General features: G+C 38.7%; 1 protein-coding gene across 1 annotated transcript in view; it reads left to right on the forward strand.

The window, feature by feature from the left end:
• The window catches only part of LOC104163046 (adenylate cyclase type 2-like), a gene marked incomplete at its 5' end in the record, with an annotated part of 58,797 nt that overhangs the window by 5,466 nt on the left and 33,197 nt on the right, over window positions 1-20,134 (forward strand). The window contains 2 exons of the mRNA XM_009701925.1: window positions 966-1,050; window positions 12,653-12,790. Coding sequence (XP_009700227.1) covers window positions 966-1,050; window positions 12,653-12,790 — 223 coding nt within the window. The remainder of the gene's footprint in view (window positions 1-965; window positions 1,051-12,652; window positions 12,791-20,134) is intronic.

Genomic DNA, 20,134 nt, shown 5'->3' on the forward strand with positions numbered 1-20,134 from the left:
CCCTAGGCAGCCATGCTAAGTAGCTCTCATATAGTGCCTGATGGAGCAATTACACTCTACTGTGGTATTCATATAGAGAGATTTCCACATTTCCGGAATGAATGCATGCACAGATTGTTACTGTATCCCTGTTTCTGTTTACTGAGTATGCAGTGATGCTATTTTGGCTAGACTTTCCTATTTATAACACACAAGAAAAGGATGAGCTGGAACACTGAGTAAAGATGACTTCAGGAAGAGTATAGATTACTCACTTTTTTTCATTTAAAATCTGTTGTTGTTTTGTCTTTTCTTCATAGTGTTTAGTTTTCCTTCCTACCCTGTCCTCCAGTACTTCAGAATCTACTGGCCAGCCAGTCAATTTTGATACAGAGTGAAGGTTTCAGAGGTGTTGAATCTCTATCCATTCATGAAATAGCAGTCACTATGTTAGGGCCCTTGCTGACTCAGGGACTGCAGCATGACACACGTTCTAGCTGTGAGACACTGAAAACCGGACATCGCTGTCCCATGCTGTTACTTTTGTACCTTTGGAGGGAATGTGCACTACCGACAAGTTTATTTTGTATGTCTGTTAGACTCTTAAATTATTATAAAAACAGCAGCATGAAAATAAAGCAATAAGGATCTTCTTTAAGCCTTTAGGCTTTCTAAGGTAAAAACAAAGCATTGCTGCTGTTAATGCACTGTCATTTAAATTATTTGTGTGGAAATTATTGTCTTCTCACAGTAATAATTTCACAAAGTCAGAGGTAAAGCCAATTCAAGCAGTCCTGAGTTGAGAAAGTGGCAGGAAAAAGGTCTGACATTCTGGTAAGGATTGGGATTGTTTTTCCATGGTGTTGACGGTTGGAAGTTGCAACTTGAACACGGTAATTTTTCATATCATCAATATTATACACAAAGAAAGGTCATGCTACAAATGTGTAATATAAAAATTAATACATGTTTTCCTTTTCTTGTAGAACATCTATTCTTGGAATTTCATTTGGGACTGCATTTCTCTTGCTTTCCTTCATTTTGTTTATCTGCTTTGCTGGACAGCTTTTGGTAGGTATTCAAGGAAATGTAATCCAGTAGTTAATGCTTTCTTTTAAATAACATGTTCTGATTTTGCCAAGTCACTCTGCCTTTGCAGAGTACCAGTTAAATGAGAAAGGCTTGCATGCTTAGGCTTCTGAGGACATTGTTTTGTCCATGTTAACTTACTGTAAATTGTCCTCATTTATCTGAAAAACAGAAAATGCCAGTCAGTGACTGTCTGTACCTACATTGATATTCTTTCCCCCATGAAGCTGGATCCTCTGAGAGGTTTGCATTATTGTTTGATTGATTGTCTTTTCAAAAGTTTTTGCTGTTGTGCTTCCAGGAGATGACTCATGAGTGCTTTAATCTGGGGGACTGTGTATTTGTTTAAGTATTGTATAAGACCATTTTCTGGGTTTAGAGAATATTTCACAATAACAATTTAATTTGATACGTAAAAATTTTATAGTAAATTTCGAATGTTGCTATTGCGTGGTCCAGATGTTATTGTAATACCTATTAGTATACCCAATAATATGCTGAATTTGAGAATTTCATTTAATTCAAGATTTGGGCAAACCTTTCACCATTTCACAATATGATTTACAAGTATTGTTGTCCTCCTTTCAGTTATTCTCAAATAGATCCAACATATAAGTACATCTAGAACAAGGTGTTTCAGAATTTGTAAGAAAGTGATTGCAATTTGAATTTAGCATGCAATCTGGAGTAAAACTATCTGTATACTTGTCACTTAATCCTCACTTCTCCTTCTCTATCTTTATATCTTTCTGCAAGCGCCCATGGAGAAAGATGAGAGTAAGATCTTTTATAAAAAAGCAAAACATGCACATGGGAAAGACACTATGCTGTAAAACAGTAAGGAAAGGTGGCCTGGCAGTTAAAGCAAGAAACAGAGGAAGCGGGATTTTGTAATTTCTCCCTCTTCCCTTGTGAGGCTTGTAATTAGCTAGGACATGTTTTTAAGAAAATATAATTAATGTACATTTCAGTTGTCTTTCAATAAGGTAGGGATGCTGCCACTGCTCAGGAATGAATCTGAGATACAATGCAGCAGTATTTTAAAATATTTTAAATCATTAGAGTGAGGTCCTAGAGGTATTGCTATTACTTGAGTAAAAATTAGTTCTCATGTAATGTCATACTTGATTGCTGTTTGTTATCGACTGAAGAGTAAAATGATGGAGCCAGAGTACTGCTGTTGAATAAGCAAATTTAAAAAAAAGAAAATAAAACCTTCAAGGAAAAGCCAGCCTTTTTCCTGTAGGAAAAAGAGGTGCCAATGAAAGGTATCAGGAAGTGCTGGGACATAGACTGTCCTGGGGCTTTTAGTTATAGTGTAGCTTAGGAGGAATACAAACGTATTTTTCTGCATTTGAAGGGATGGCTAAGCAAATATCCCAAGTCAGAGTTGAGAAGTCACACCACTTTAATAGGAAACACCTACTTTCAGTGCTGTTTTTCCTGTCTTGTATGTGCCATATTTGGTGCAGCGCTGTCTTTCCTTCACAAGCATGGATGTAGTTCTGTAAGGTGACGCATGAGAGGCAGCTATCAAAAGAGGCAGTAGGTTTATCTTTCCCCTGTCCTCTCCCTAAGATTTCTTCCTTCATGTCAAAATCCAAGTATTGTTTTGCAGCTTTAACCACAGTGACACCCTATGTTATGTTTCGGTAACGTATCCATTGCAGTATCTGACCCATAACTGTAAATGCTTTTTTTCTAGAAGAAAAAGACTGAAGTTCTCAAGTGAACAAGTATCAATATCTGAGTTTTAACACTACAGTGTCAGTGTTAACAGAAATCAAGCTTTACTGTCCTAATTCTGATTGGGTTTTGGTTTGTTCAGGGTTTTTTTGCCAGAGTGGTTTTTTCCCCACCTCTTTTTCTGAAGGGGCACATTTTGGATTCCCTTGCAGAATGCATGTAGTAAATGTGGATGTGCTTGTGTGTACACATACCTGCACATAATTAGAGAGTTTAAAATCACCAAATATCTCTCTTCTAAAAATGCACAAAAAAAGAAGAGAATTTTTTGGGCCTGACTCGACCCTGACAGATGAACTGTGGTGGGTTAGCCTTGGCTATGGGCCAGACACTCACCCAGCTGCTCACTCACTCTACCTCCTCAGTGGGATGGGGGAGGAAAATAGGATGAGAAAGCTCGTGGGTTGAGATAAAGGCAGGGAGATCACTTACCAATTACTGTCATAGACAAAGCAGACTCAACATGAGGAAAATTAATTTAATTTATTGCCAATTAAAATAGATTTGAGTATTGGGTAGTAAGAAACAAAACCAAACATTAAAGCCATACCATTCCTCCCCTCTCTCCCAAACTCAGCTTCACTCCTTCACTCCAGACTCCTCTACCTGCCCCCAGGCAGCACAAATCAGGGTGGAGGCTGGTCAGTACACAGACATTTCTCTGCTGCTCCTTCCCTTCACGCTTTTGTCTTGCTCCAGCGTGGGATCTCCACAGGCTACAGTTCCTTCAGGAGCATCTACCTGCTCCAGCGTGGGTCCTCCATGGGCTGCAGCATGGATATCTGCTCCACCATGGAGTACCTCCTCCTCCTCCTCCTCCTTCAACCTTAGTGTTCCTCTGCTGTTTCTCGCTCTTTTTGTTCCCTCATTGTCTCTCTGCCCAACATTTTCTGCCCTTTCTTACCCAGGCTTTTCCTGAGGTGCCCGTGGCTGAGGGGCTTAGCCATGGCCTGTGGTGGGGCCGTTGGAGCCAGTTGCTCCTCACAGGGGCCACCCCTGCAGGCCCCACCACCAACCTGGGCACCTGCACCTGGTACATAAACTTGCAGTAGCAGTCAAATATTTACATGACTGTGATGAGATTTATAGAGTAGGACCTGTAGTGCTGGCAAAGACGGCAAAATCTGAGTTCAATTTAGGACACTTGCCTGTCACTGCATTATGTGCTTGTCTCAATACTTTCACGGTTTGCCCTCTCAGTCTCCACCGATTATAAATGGCTGTCACCACTGCAGAGTAAGTCACACAAAAACCAACTTTGAACAAGTTTCTCTGCATGATTTTAATTTCATAGGTAAATGGAAAAAAAACATCCAGACTGTAAGGCTCAAATTACTAACTCTTATGGAATGTAATTACAATATTGTAAGAAGAGATTTATTCTCACTCTTTCACTCTGAGTTTGTTATTAGTTGATTTTACTGTTCAGCAGCACTGCAGCACGGTCCAACTCAATCTGTTGTGGAGTGATAATATCAGCCATTAAATAAGGATAGGAATTTTTCCATCAGATGATGGGGCAGAATGGTAGCACAAATAATGAGGTTACAGACTTCCAGAGCTTGCCTTTGCGGCGTGTCATCCCCGGCTGGTCTTGGGCAAACAGGCTGAGGGCAGGGAGGGCTGACAGTTCACATAGAAACGATTGTTTGCCCATAAGCATTAAAATTTCATCAGTCCTAGCTTAAATTGGCAAACTTGAAATAGATTTATATCCTTTATAGTCTAATTACTTCTTTGTGCCTATGCTTTTTTTTTTTTTTACTTTTTTAGATAATCACAGTATTCAGAGTCAAATCTTAAGATTATGAGTATTTTTGGTCCTAAAGATCTTTTCTGGCTTATCTTTTCTTATTTTAAGTGTAGGCTATTCTTTTTTATTAATTTTGAATATTTTCTTTGAATTTTCCCTGAGAGGTTTCCTTCCCAAATTACATGCAGATAGAGGACAGAGATTGTCTTTTAGCTCATATATTTTCTGTGTCTGTTCTCTTTGTCTTCTTGAAGTATAGACAAGTTCATAGAATAAGCATGAAATGCCTCAGACCTGGTAACTGTTAGATATGTTTTACCTCCTGATATGAATGCAAGGAAGTAGAGATCTGGCTGCCTAAATGATACACTGGAAACATGTAATGCAATCAATAGAAAAAAAACACACTAAGCATGTAAAGGAAAGACCTCTGTGGTAGCTGAGGTAGCCAGCTGAAGAAGTCTCAAGGAGATATTCTTTGTGCATTGATTCACATTTCTTTGCATTACCTGGGACATGTGTGCACTTAATTGATATCACATATTCTTTGTGCCGGTTATTTGCCATTAATATGAAATGGCTTTTTGTTGCATATGTTTGTATCTTGTAAACCTATTTAGCTTCTTCAGCTAACAAGGAAACATTTCTTTCCTATCATCTCATCTGAACATGTTTATAGTCTCTTTTAAATACCCAGTTGAACCATAGAATTAGCAGAACACAATACCAACAAAACAAACATCAGAAAATAACTGGCTCCACAGTCCAGAAAGATGTTCTGTTTTGAGGTCACCAGAGCATCTAAAAAGTGCAGCCAGTATGTCAGCGGTCCTGTCCCTACTAGAAGAGATCATGCTATTTATTAGTTGCATTACACCACACCACTGTATGAAGAGTGACACACAATCTCTGTCTTTGTTTGCAGGGACTTGTATTTTACTCTAAAGTAATTGGCATCGGTGCCTAACAGACAGAGAGACTGTGTACACTTAAGATACTTAAAAGCTCTGCAAAGACAGGAATGTCAGTACCAGCACTACTTGGAAATTATTTTCAACCTGGAACCTCACCTCTGATGTGAGCATCTCTCTTAATGCAGATATGAATGAAAGATCGAGGTCCTTCAGTTTCTTCAATAGTAATGCTTTGCTTGTAAATTAAGATTAAAACAGGGATGGGAGAAGTCAGGGAGAACCCAGAGAAGCACTTCGGCACCTACAGCAGGGTCCATGAAAGAGGCTCATCAAACCTAATGATGAGACTTCTGATGAGTCTCTAGCACAGGCACTGCAACAGCAAATTGGTCATCACTGACTTAAGTACTATGTTCAGACTTCAGGAACTGATTTCAGTAACAAAAGTCCTTCTTCTTACTCCTTCTTGAGTTATATGTTTATGACACGTTATATGATTGTGACCAACTGAAGAAGTTGCCTAACTGGGTGAAAACCACAAGTTTCTTATGTCTGTTGTGCCAATAAGTTCTCTTTTAATATTTTTTGATGAGTGACAATATCTTGAATTTTTTTAAAATCCGTCAATGCTGCCCTTTAATGTCTTTGCCCAAGATGAGATTATAAGTTACCTCCAAATAAAGATATATCTGAGTGTTCTTCCTAATACCAACAGTCCAGTATGCAAACAATTTTCCCTGCGGTTAATTAATAAGAACGATGAAAGCAGAGAGCATCTAGATTGTTTTGAAGGTTCTTTTACACATACTACCTGAGAGCTGATAAGCATGATGTGTAAGTACCACAGTATGGTCACAGATCAGGGCTTATGTTGTGTGAGGCAGTTTTCAGGTGGTAGCTTCTTACTTGGAGATCAAGACTTGGTCAATGTAGAAACATAGCATTCAGAACTCCTTTCTCTAGTTCAGTGCCCAGAGTACTGTCTTTTTAAAAAGTCATTCAGGTTTGCTCTTACTCAAAACCAGTGGTTCTTTAAATAGTTCATGTGAAATAGAAAAACTTTGATGGGAGGGACTGAGAACGTCTTCCCTTAAAATAGCATATAACACAGTGACTGTACGTTTTCTTGAATGAGGAAAGCAGCACAGAAGTACCAGGACTGACCTCTGAGTGCCCAAAGGCATATTTATACAGCTCACTGCTGTGTTCTTTCCTTTGAATGAGACAGTTGAAGTGAACCACATGGCCATTTTAACATGACCTTTTGTGAAGGATAATAAACCCTGTGAAGTATGGTGAAATTAAAAATGGGATACTGACTTTAGTTTTTCCTGTTAATTCTTTATTCAGGATTCTAGCTTTTGTCAAACCAGTTGTATCCAATATAAGTTGAGTAGAGTCTTCACCTGGATGTATTTTGTATGACTCAAAATGCCTGGCTTAGATTTACAGGTGCCACCATGGAGCTCAGAAACTTGGTTTTACAGTACTCATTTTAGAAGTATTTTGGTCCTTTTTATCAACAATAGGACCATTAGAAAGTATGTAAAGTATAAGGTTGTGTCTGTATACAAAAATCACCTTTCTCCAAATTTAGGTCAGCGTAATCACTGTCAACCAGTCACCCAGTTCTTTGGATTTGAACTTTGGTATCTTCTTCAAGTCTGAATGAAAAGGAGTATGTGAAAAAAATCTGAATTTTGTTTCTCTTGATTTCATTCTTTGTAACATCAGTATTAGTAAAATACTAAGTTGTATTTGAATGCAAAATGAAAAGAACAATAATAGAACTATATAAAATGTGATTCACTGGCTTTCTGTAAATAAGAGGTCTTCAGTCAAGATGTTCCAACCTCTGCTAGCATGTGAAGGAGAAGTGTGACAGCTCTTGCGACACTGTCTTTCACTTACAACATAGCTGTCACAATTAATTCTCGCATCAGTTCCTTGATCTTGCTCAGAAAGACAGCATTCATTTTGTTAAACGCTGAAATAGGTTTTTGTGTGTGGAAAGACAACACAGAATACATTTTAATAACCTGAATATTCAAAATAAGTTATTATTCACTATCATGCTGAGCTGTCATATCAGATTTAAATGTTCAGATGAAAAGGCAATACATTAGTCACCTTGCATACTACAAATACCTATTATTTCTAGTTGGTAAATGATAAACACTGAAACATATTCTGCCAGCTCCATTTAGAATAAACAGAGAACCTAATGCTACTGAGATCAAATGTCTTACCATTCTTGCATGTTTTCTAGAAATGATTACTTTCTTCCTTTCATCTCATTCTCCATTTTCTTAAGAAAATTGCAAGTGAGACATAACATTAACAAGAAAAAAAGTTTGATGTAAGCTAATAAATTAGCAAAATAAACCTGCATGCTTCTGCCAATGCTATTAAGAATCTGAATTTAATGATCACTCGACCACTCCGGTTCTGCTTCCAGGAGTTCCCTAAATTTTCAGCAGTACTGAACTGCTGCAATTGTACTATATATGGACTGGATTTAGACTGCTCAAAAGTGAAATAAAGTTCAGCAAATCTCTTAATTCACATAGAGAATTACTGATCAACAGTGTATTCTTTCATGTTTTCCAAGGAATTTCTACCCAATGGTTTAAAGATTTTTAGTGTGAATCAGGTTTTTGTCACAAATTTTCCCTTCAGGAGTCTCATCAGCTTAACCTATGTATGCTGCTCTCTTTGCTGTTAGAGAGACCTGTCACCTGTTTAACAAACCAGGTGGGCATGACAGATGTACCAAATAAGCAGTGGTCCTTCCCCTCCAGAACTCAGAGCTGTGCATTAAACAGCCTGGGAAGAAATGCATCACTGAGTTCCCATGTGCTTCTGTTTTAACAAGTGGGAATAACTATCTACAACTTCATTTTTGCAGTTGCAGTCTAACAACACTCACATTTTTCTTCAGGTCAGAGCCAGCAATATCTGTAAATTTAGCAATAGCATCTGGAAGAATGGAATCTCTTTATTGATTAATCACACTGGCTGAATGAGATATTGTTTCTTGAAATTTATTTTATTTTTCAGAACTTTCCTTAACGATAAAGTTTCCCAGAGAACATTTTTTTTTTTTTTTAAATCTAAGCAGAAAAACAGCTTTTTAGAGAACTGTAGAAAATCACTCCAATTAGTTCCTCCTTGCTAAAAGACATTAGCAAGGTCAGGTGATATTGATCAAAAATCTTGTAAACAAAGGAAATTTAGAATTATTGCAAGGAATTTTAGTACAGAAGTTTCATAAGTCTGTTAAAAAGTGTACAGGTACTTGGAAAGCAATAAAGCAATCCTCAGCAATAAATGCATTTCTCAGCATGGACATTGCCAAGTAATCTCAGCAATTCTGTACTGTAATTTTTTCAATGTTTACTTTAAAAAAAATGAAGAAAGTTCAAATTTAACAATTGGAAGCATTGTTATTAAAGTAGAAAAGTCTGAGAAGTCTTCATTTGATGCCAACATTCATGTATTTAGATATTGGGATTTAGCAGAGATTTTCCATGTGAAACTTAATTTTATCTTCAGAATTAACATAACGCAAGTTCTTCAGAGGAAACGATCAATTTACATTGCTCAGCACTAGAAAAACATGAAAGCATCTTTTTTATGACGTTGGTTTGCATCTGTTGCTGAGATATGTTTTTTAAAGTTCTGAAATTGAAAATAAGAGTTGCTAGAGCTTGTTGGATCCAGTGGAGTTCAGGAGCCAGGGGAGTGCTCCTTTCTGTTCCACTGGAGCCCATTTTGATGGAATTAAAGACCCAGGGGATCCTCCTGTCCCGCTCCCATCAATGGGAGGTTGTCAGTACTGTGTCCTAGGTACAACCAGTAGTGAGGTTGAGTCCATGTTCCCAATACGCACACAGGCACATACTGCACACATAGGACCAACCACACAGATCCATGGAGAGAGCACCTCTTACAGCACTCACATAAATATGATCAATGCTGATGGTCTAGTTCCTGCTTTCTAACTGATCAGGACTGAAGTTTACTGGTGGAGTATACACACACCCTGACTGCTGTCATCCACAGGCACATTTGCATCTGCGGGTCATGCAGTATGCTCTTTAAGTCAATACGATATCCATGCCCAGACTCTGCCCCCCTTACACAGTGACTGGCTCAAACCTTGAGTGTCTCCAAATGTAGATCTCCTACTTAACAGCCAGTCTAGCTTGAGGTTTCCTAAAGGTTACACACACACACTCCCCCCCACACCTGACGGGTCTCTCAGGGACTGGTCTGAGACACTTCAGTTGCTGGCAGTCAGCCCCTCGGTTGCCTCAGATATGCGGTCTCTCTCTCTCTCTCTCTCTCCAGTGTCTGGCACCCATCCTGTGCTACTTGCCATCTAGTCTAGCACGAAGTTTGCTAGTATTTGCACACATGCAGGCTCAGAATAAGGACTGCACTTACACAGAAGATAGTTAGAGATAGGATTTAATAAGAATATGCAATAGACTCATTTAGACAAGTGTTCACATGCAGCCATTTCCTTTCATCCCCTCTCTTCTCCATTTACCTGTGCTTGCTCCTCCCTGATCCACATTTATCCCTCCCTTTCCTCTTCTGTGTCCCGTCCCCTAAACATCCTGTAAGTTTTGCACATGCCCACAATGCTCTTAAAACATGCCATAATGTTTTACACAATCCCAAGTTTCTCTCTGCTCCATTGCAAAATTATCTGCCCCATGCCGGCGTAGTCTTTTTAGGCAGTAATCACCCTTAGTCTTCATGGCATCCTGGAAAAGGAGTTTCTTTCATTGAGGCTTCTTGATAGGTTTCCATCAGAAACCATGACTGACACGTTCTCCTTCAATGGTCTTAGGAGCAGCAGATTCAGTGGCTTCTGTTCACTGATTATGTTACTTTAGTTCCACCATCTATCATTGTCCTTTTGATCATCACCAGGTCTTTGTGTTTAATTTGATTAACCTTTAGTCAGATAACCGAAAACCAAGAAAATTCATAATAAAATGTATCTGGTCTAGGCCAGAGAATTTATTTTCATCATTAGCTTCTTTTCTTGGAATTTCTTAACCTAACAACTTCCCTTGAACAGTATAGCTCCCTGTAACATAATTCAGAAAGGAGAACACAATGTATGGCTTTATCTATATAATTTCTTATCCACTTTATATTCCTTGTACTTTCTTGGTGTTCCTGCCTAGTTTTGTCCCTAATCTAACTTAAATTATTCCAACTACTTCTAAACTTCAAAGAAAATCACAGAACAATGTAGGTGAAGTTGTAGTAAAGCTCCAGGTGTGCTATAACAAAAGCAAAGAGTAACTTAAGACATGATTTCATTACTGTTTTGATTTGCTATAAATCCATGCTCCCTGATTCATTAGGTTTTAGGCAGTCTAGACAGGTAACTGGATGATTCATTTTCACACAGATTGATTCTCTGTGTCCAGTTCAATACTCCCCTTCTGTAGCAATAGCAGCAATCTAGGCTTTGTGCTTTTTACTTTATTAAAGTGGGAAGGATAACAAAACTTTTCTAAAATCTACATGTGGATTCAAATTATCTTAAAAATTGCTATGTACTTAGGGGTGGAGAACAAGGTTTGGAAGTTCAAAAAGGCATTGGAGCAGGAGTTTCTTGCTCAAAAATGCAGATCCTTTGAGGTCCTGTGGGTTTTTTTTTAATATGGGGAAGGAGTAATGTATATATAAAGCTGCCTGTTTTTTCCCTTTTCTTTGTCCATCCTTGAGATTCCAATTATTGTTTTGACCTTCCTGAAACTGACTTCATTTACTCAGAATCTGTCCAATCCAGTATGCAAAACTCCCTGTCAGAAAAGGAAACGATATGTAAAAAAAGTTCTAGATATATAGTGGACTTGTCCAAATAGTGTGTAGTTAAGAGGGAGATAGTTAGGTGCAGTACGACAAAGACCTTCATGCAAACTACATCACATGTGTTGGGTAATAGTGTAATTTAGTGTGATGTGCCGTAGCTATTGAACCTGAACTAATACGTAAGTGCTGTAAATTAAGTCCTATATTTGGTGACTTTTAGTGCTTGAGTTCTCATTTCAGAGACTTCCTGTGCTTGTATCTCTGCTGATTGCTGTGGCTGGGGTGAAAAAATATGTAAAGTGATCTCTGATAATATTAAGTAAATAGAGAAAATTAGTTTATAAAAACCGAATACTTTTGTAGGACTGTCATGTTCCTTAACTTTTCATTGCTTTTTTTACAGAGGTTTCAGTGTAGCTGAATTTGACATTTCGAAAGGGCACAAGATGCTTCTAGGCAACCTTGACTCCTCATTGCTAAAGTTTGGGGAAAATTAATATTTATTGGATGTGCCACAAATTGTTGTTTATTCTGTGTGAGCATCGTGTGCCTCTAGGTGCTATGCATGTGTGAATGCAGGCTTTGCAAGATCTTCTTGGAAGCAGGTTAAATGAGTCAGAGTTTTTTACTGTTAATTTTTACCACTATATAAGAAAAATTTTCTATTCACTAAATACTCTTTGTATCAAATTGTAAATCCCGATTGTTGTATGAAATGCTTATTTATTTTCTAGATAGTCTTAGGGAAGGTTGTTTTGCTTTAGTGAGTTACCTTTCACTTAAAAGGAATTATTAATCAAGTCTCCAAACAAATGAAAGAAAAAGCCAGAAGCCCTGCTATTTTATATACTGCCAAGGATATTTCCATATCATTATCCTGCATGAGGAGACCTCTGTCTCTCTGTCAAAGACTTTGCAGAGTCATTATTTACATTTTGAAGTTTCCAGAGGCTACTAAATATTGCTTTTTTAATTGAGGCGGGGGAGCTCAGTTTGGTTTTTACCAATGTTAGACATAATGACACTGCTGTCAACTCTGTATTTGCAATTATTAGTAATATATATTGAATGTTTAATAAGGTACTTGCAAATTATAATTATTTAACAGAATTAATATTGTGGCAGATATTTTAACTAAATTTGCATTTAGTTTCATGTATAATCATGATCTGTAACTCTTATGAGACTATAATAGTTGAATACTTCTGTACAATGTTTCACAATTAATGCTGCCCGCAATCTTGAGCCTTTTTAATTCTACCATTGTTTATAGTAATTAAATATACTAAAGCTATTTTTGTTTTCTCTTTGTTAAACTCTTTGCACTTAGCAATGTAGCAAGAAAGCATCAGCTTCATTGTTGTGGATCTTGAAATCATCTGGAATCATCGCAAACCGTCCTTGGCCACGAATCACTCTTACTTTGACAACCACTGCTATAATATTAACTATGGCTGTATTTAACATGGTAAGGGAAAAAGGAGTAATTTCTCTTGTTTTTTTTTTCTTTTAAGATTTTTTTGTTGTTAACTATTTGTTTAGATGCCAAATTTATGGCCTATGGCTGTGGCAGGAACCTACATGATAATGATTGCCAGAGACAGAATTGTAAAGCAGAGCGACAGAAAACATACTGTGTAATGGAGACTTCTGCAAACAGGATGCTCAGCAAGAGCTCAGATCCTGGCTAAGTTTATTGAAGAAAAATGTAATTTATAAGGAATAGAAGATAGTTAAATCCCAGGTTTGAATTGTTCAAATCCCTTGCTCATCTATGCATTGCTTAGAAAAACAGAGTATTGCTCAAAGAATGAAGTATCTCCTCACCAGATGTTTGGAAGACTTTGTGCGAATCAAACTAAGCTTTACTCAGATTTGTGGTGCTCCTCTGCTGATCACAAAATGATCATGATTTATACATAATTGATTTTCACGTGCTTGTCTTTTTTTTTTGAAAAAGGAAAAAAATTCAAAGTTACATCAAAACTTCTGTATCAGAAACAGTGTGGCCAGCAGGACTAGGGAAGTGATCATCCCTTTGTACTCTGTGCTGGTGAGGCCGCACCTTGAATACTGTGTCCAGTTTTGGGCCCCTCACTACAAGAAGGACATTGAGCTGCTGGAGCGTGTCCAGAGAAGGGCAACAAGGCTGGTGAAGGGCTTGGAGAAAAAGCCTTATGAGGAGCGGCTGAGGGAGCTGGGGTTGTTTAGTCTGGAGAAGAGGAGGCTGAGGGGAGACCTGATCGCCCTCTACAGCTACCTGAAAGGAGGTTGTAGTGAGGTGGGGGTTGGTCTCTTCTCCCCGGTAACTAGCGATAGGACGAGAGGAAACGGTCTCAAGTTGCGCCAGGGGAGGTTCAGGCTGGACATTAGAAAGAACTTCTTCACCGTTAGAGTTGTTAGGCATTGGAACAGGCTCCCCAGGGAGGTGGTGGAGTCATCGTCCCTGGAGATGTTCAAAAAACATTTAGATGTGGCACTTCAAGACATGGTTTAGTGGACAGGGTGGCATCAGGTGTACGGTTGGACTTGATGATCTTTGAGGTCTCTTCCAACCATAATGATTCTATGATTCTATGATTCTATGACTTTTCAGCAGTGAAGTCAGTTAGCAGTCGGAACAATTATTGTGAAAAGTTGTTGATTTTCCATTACTTCCTGTCCTCAGCTGAAGACTATATGCCTTTATGAACTATAACCTTTAGCCAAGCAAAGGTTATTTGGCATACTACAGGACAAAACCCAGAGATGGAGTAGCTTGTAAACTGAAGGTCAGATTAGACTGTCTCTTCTTTCGAACTCTCCAAATGTATAAGAAGAAATGAAATAACCTGCCAGGGTTTAAAGCATACTTTGAGTTAGAGATCATGCGACCATATAGTTATTTATTAAGTTAAAAAGTGTAAAAGAAGATATGCTCAGCAACTGTTTTTTCCTTAGACTGAAGTTCTACTATTGTGTACAGCCCACTTGAAATTTGGCCTTCAACTAGTAAAAGGCATTCTAGCAAAAAAGTAGTTGTTCAGTACATCATTTTTAGAAAACATTTTTAATTTTATTGGTTCAAGTCCATTTTTATGTGGACTCAATGTTACAGTAAAGCTTAATAGGCTGTATTTTAAAGTCTTTGTGCCTCATCAGTAATGACTGCAGTGTTACAAATAATCATGTTCCATGATATTCATGAGATGATAATTTTAAGTACAATTCCCACCTTGAAACTAAACCTTAATAATTCGACTAGCAAAAATTGCTTTAAATGTGATTGTGAAATTTGCATTTCCTTAATATTAATAGCAAATTGTGGGAGAGACTCTGAAGTATCATTATTATATCTCCAAGCAACATGTACTTAATAGCTGAGTCCATTAACTGCATTTATTTCCATGAACTCTTTCAGTAGAAAAAGGCAAAATGTAGCCATTAAGATTTAATGGAGATAAAAAGCGTGTAACCATCCCACAGCTAATAAATCATAATTAAGACCAAAATGTCAAATAAAACTCAGTCTTTATGGTCGAGGGACATTAGTAAAGAGTGCAGGTACAATTTTATTTCAAATTAGCTGTTTCAGCAGACATCTGAATCTAGTCTTCACATTCGAGAGTTATATAGTCATGATCAGTGGAGGGAAGTTAAAAAAACAGCTAATGTGACATAAGTATCAAATAGTTCTTAGCTGAAAGGAGAGGGTGACTAATGCTGCTTCCATTGAGCTTTAGATCTGGTGCTATACAGAGAGTAGGGCTACAATCGATGGCTAGGAAAATTGTTTCTATAAAGCTGACTTGCACTAAACCAAACATGAGAAAGTATACTGCAGGGAACAACGCAGACGTCTCAGAGAGACAGCAGGACTGCATGACTGCAAAGGGTTGATTCTTGGAAACTGAATGAATGACTGTATCCAGTACATCAAATGATTGTGCCTCACCATCCTCTGGGATTCATGTGATCTCGAGGAACATGGCATGATGAAAGAGCCCTGGAACAACTCTTTGTTTCAGTGACTTCTGCATCGAATGCATGAATGGTTCTTGGCACAGCAACAGGATCTCAGGACTATGCTGTCCCAGCAGGGTGCCCTAACTACCAGCTTTCAGGTTCAGGATCACAGAGTCATAGAAAAGTTTGGGTTGGAAGGGACCTTTAAGGGTCATCTAGTCCAACCCCCCTGCAATGAGCAAGGACATCTTCAACCAGATCAGGTTGCTCAGAGGCCCATCCAGCCTGACCTTGAATGTTTCCAGGGACGGGACATCTACCACCTCTCTGGGCAACCTCTCCCCGTGTTTCAGCACTCTTATTGTAAAAAATTTCTTCCTTATATCTAGTCTGAATCTACCTTCTTATAGTTTAATTTTACCCCTTGTCCTATTGCAACAAGCCCTACTAAAAAGTTTGTCTCCATCTTTCTTATAAGTCCCCTTTAAGTACTGAAAGACTGCAGTAAAATCTCCCCTCTTCTCTAGGCTGAACAACCCCACTCTCTCAGCCTTTCTTCACAGGAGAGCTGCCCAAGCCCTCTGATAATTTTGTTTCCCTCCACTGGATGTTACTTGCCTTTCTGTCTTTTGTCCAGTGAATTTTGAACAACTAGACTATTTCCTTTTAAAGAACATGTCTTTAGAAATGTGAAGACTGACAGAGGTTTCAGTATTTTTGCTCCATTGTTTAATGTACATCTGTGAGCACGAGTTACCTTAAATGATGCAACTATTGGCCCTATATTGCTCTCCCTCTAGTCGTGGCTGATATCCTGTGTTTTAATAATGACAAATAATTAGGCAAACCTGCTTCTATTCTCATAGTAGAAAGCTGGTTTCCTTAATATACTTTCCTTTTAGTGTAGCTAACTGTTAATACAATTGCTGACCTTGCTTAGTGCTGTATTTCTAATAGGCAAGCTCTTTGGCAGATATGCTCTAATTTTATGTCCCTACAGTGCCTAGCACATTGCAGGCCTTGTTTTGGAGGGTGCCTAATGCATTTCTTTACGAAGAATGAACAGATACTGCCTAGAGCTTGACCTGGCCTAGGAGTTGGAAGGAGAAAGGGGAATGCACAGCTGCAGTCATGTCATTTAAGTGGTACATGCAGGACCCCATCACAAATCCATTCCAGACAGGATTTAAGAAACTTAGCAAAATCAGTATCAATCTAGGTACACTGGCTTAGCAGAAATGCACTAGCAGATGAGATACCATCCTGAAAATAATGTTTACAGCAGTTCTAGTGTCTTTCAAGTGTGTGGGGCGAGAGAGAGAGTTGTGCTATCACATGATCATTTGCTCCACAGTTCAGCAAAGATGAACCCACGTAAGTGAGCATCACCCCATGTCTGTCAAACACCATAAAGGTATCTGAGTCTGTAAAGGCCCAGCAGTCTACTCTCTTTCTTACCTAATGCCACTGCGAGCTTTGAACAAGGCAGTTGCTTGCCACTGCGTATTGCCTCTACAGGGAGGCTGGGACTTGAATACATGGGGGCACCTACATATTTACGTATTTTCACTTGACACATAAACTTTTATGAAAAATTAAATGAAATTATGGAGCAATTTGAATTCGGTAAGTTTGACTATTAACAAGAGACACACCACAGGACACCAAATAATACAGATGCATGAGCACTTTGAAGCTAAGAAGTCATATACAAACCCAGAGACAAAATGCTCTAAAAATCCTATTCAATGCACGCAGTACTACCTGGATCTTCATCATCCTTTTCCATCTTACCAATATCTCAACATCACCTCTTGTTTATTCAAAAAATGCTTAATAGCCTAGGTAGGAGATACTTAGTGTTCCAGGCTGTCCTTAAACTTCTGCTTATGAGCTTGCGAAGAGGAGGAATGATACCAGAATTTGAGATTCTCCATACTATTCTTGCAGCATTTGTGTGGAAATCTGGGGATAAATTCCTGACTCATCTGCCAGACCAACTGGCATTTTTCAAAGGAAGCAGAGATACACATTTTGAGAAGAAAGTTCTCCTAAGCCACATGGATATTTGGAAAGTTGGTAGAAAAATTAAAAACAAAGGAGTCCTGCATGTTTGCCTTAGAGGTTCAAACAAAAGAGCAATGCTGAACAAAAGCATCATTGCTTCATTTTTTTTGTGTTAAGAAAAATGTAAATTCTCTAGTTCAGCCTATGATACCAGACTTGCATGCTTCTGCCATACATAGAAGTATACTCTTCTCACTCTATCTTTTGCTGAACAAACATGAACAACTTTGTTTACAACAGCACTATAAAAACTGTAGAACATTGTGTCTTGAGGAGATTGCATAGCTTTTCTGCAATGGCAGAAAAATAATTTAAAGTATAGTTGCGTGTTCATACGAGGCAAGGAGGTAGTGGGGAGAGAGAGGGATGGTAACAAAGATGGTTTTTATACTTTTTTTTATAGTCTTCACATGTCCATTTGCAGTGTAATTTTATATAAGGAAGAGAAAACAATTATCGGATCAAATTAAATGTAAGCTGTGAATTCAATTAAGCTGCATTTTTTGGTAGAGTGCCAGATCTTTGTTTTTGCTGCTTATGTGCTTCCATTGATTAAGCACAGCTCTGCTCTGGAACTGCTGATCCCGGAGCACCTGCTTCCTAAAGAGCTTACCTCTGGGCTGCGGATTTCTTGCTGGAATGCGAAAGCGCACTTGTTAGTGCTCTGAGGGTAGCCCGTGCCTTCTTTTTGCACAGAAAATGATATTAGTATTTGTCTTTACAGATGGCTACTGCATGACATCGTGCTACCACAGGTTGATAACACAGTTGAACTATCTGTGGCGCTTGAACCAATTAATTTTGCCTTTTACTTTGTGATTCAGTGGTTCAATGGCGAGGTATTTCCCAGCTCTCTCCCTCCTGCCCATCTGTCATGGGATCAACCCATTCACATAGTAACTATTAAAACTTTACATGTTTTATTGTTTATTCCATAATTGTTTAATTCACTGTGGATTTTATAAGTGCACTTAATATTAAATTCTGCCACCTTTCCTTCTTCTCAGTAGGATGCTATTTTATGCACATTAACATCGAAATCAGAAAGCCTCCTTGCTTAGTAAGGTGAGAAACAACCTGTTTGCCTTGGCGACATTTACAGGCTATTGGACCATGTTCATTGTGAAACCTTGGTTCTGGTGCCTTGTGGATTGTAGAGACGGGTTGACTAAACTAGTAGTCCTTAGTGAAGACTTGTGTACTAAACTAATAGTACATTAGTGAGAAAGTTGGCTTTGTTTTTAGTAAGATCTAAACTAGTGTACTAAGTAGTCTTTTGCAGATCCTTGGTCAGATAACAAGGAAGATACACTAACTGGCTTATGCCGTGTTGGGGGGGCGGGGGGGGGTCTGTCGCCACATGGCTCCTATTGAAAGAAATAGCTGCACAGCAGATATTTTCATCATGTGAGGCAAAAAACTCACAACTGAAGATTGCAGATTATATGAACACAAAAAAAAGAAAAAGCTGTTAGAATATATGAAGTTAAAATGAGAATTTAATGGTAGTGTGCTCAGATGTTCCCTGGCAAACATTGGTATTCATAAAAATATTGCTTTCATTTGAGTCATTTGAGTAGGTGTGACTGCTTAGTAGGACTGAGCTGTCTCTTACAAAAAAATACTATATTGAAGAACAATATATATCTCCAAAGCGTGATAGCAGATGTAGATAACTCATGAAATACAAGAAAGACAAGTACAAACACATCATTCAGAAATAAGTGTTGTTTGGCTCATGGGAGATGACAACATTTCCATATCCTTTTTTTTCCTTTCTATATTTATTTATGTATTGAAATGAAGAAAGTTCACTGAACAGATATACCACATTTCATGTAGCATTCTGTGTATACAGGTAACATTTATAGGTCAGAAATGCCCTGTACAGAGCTCAAAATCAAAATTAAAATGCTTTAATAGAAATTAATATACAGAAATACATATACACATATATGTTAATATAATTGTGTTTGAGTTCTTCATGGTATGTAATCTTTTGCTCTGTGAACATGTGTGGGATGGGATTCTGAAACTAAATGCAGTTATTTCATGTTTGCAGAAAAGGTAGCTGCACTGTTAGTGGGATGTGAGGACTCTCTTTGCCCATGCTTGGCAAATGACCTGGTTAACAACACCTATTGAGATCAGAATGTCATTTTAAATAGTTGGGGACAGGGAGGGGGGTCAAATACTTGAAGCTGTCTGGAGGGCCTTTGCCCAGAATTGTTCCTGTTAAGAAGGAAGACCAACATGAGCTGGGTTAGAGAGTAACCAAGGGACTTCAGAAGGAATTCCAAAGAAAAGAAGGAAATAGTGTGAGAAGTACCAAAGCACCATGGAAATTTGTAACAGGAGGCAGAGACCTATGAGTAGAAACAGCTGGCTGTCAAAACCTGATTTGACATTGCCGTAAGTCACCCCTCTGGCATCACACCTCTGCCTTGGCCAGCGAGAGCAGCCTTCCCGTGGGATACCATGAGCTGCCTGCTCTGCAGCTGGGCAGGCAGCAGCGTGGGCCGTGACAAGCAGGGACCCACACCTCGGGTTTGTCTGTGCGCGTGGACTCGCCGAGTGCTTTCTCACTGGCATGTGCATTAACAGTTTGCAGGGAGTTGCACAGGTGCACATAAAGCTAGAGCACCCACATCTCCTTACAGGAGGGGTGTGCAAGTAAGGTAACCCCGCACTCCCAGAAGAGGGAGTGTGTGCATTTAACCCCCACGTCCTGTGAGAAGGGGCAGATGTGCATATAACTCTGTGTGTGTGCACGTGATTAGAGCTCTTTGAGATCAAAGGG

Source organism: Cariama cristata, unplaced genomic scaffold (assembly GCF_000690535.1).
Source record: "Cariama cristata isolate BGI_N322 unplaced genomic scaffold, ASM69053v1 scaffold3116, whole genome shotgun sequence".
Classification (NCBI taxonomy): domain Eukaryota; kingdom Metazoa; phylum Chordata; class Aves; order Cariamiformes; family Cariamidae; genus Cariama; species Cariama cristata.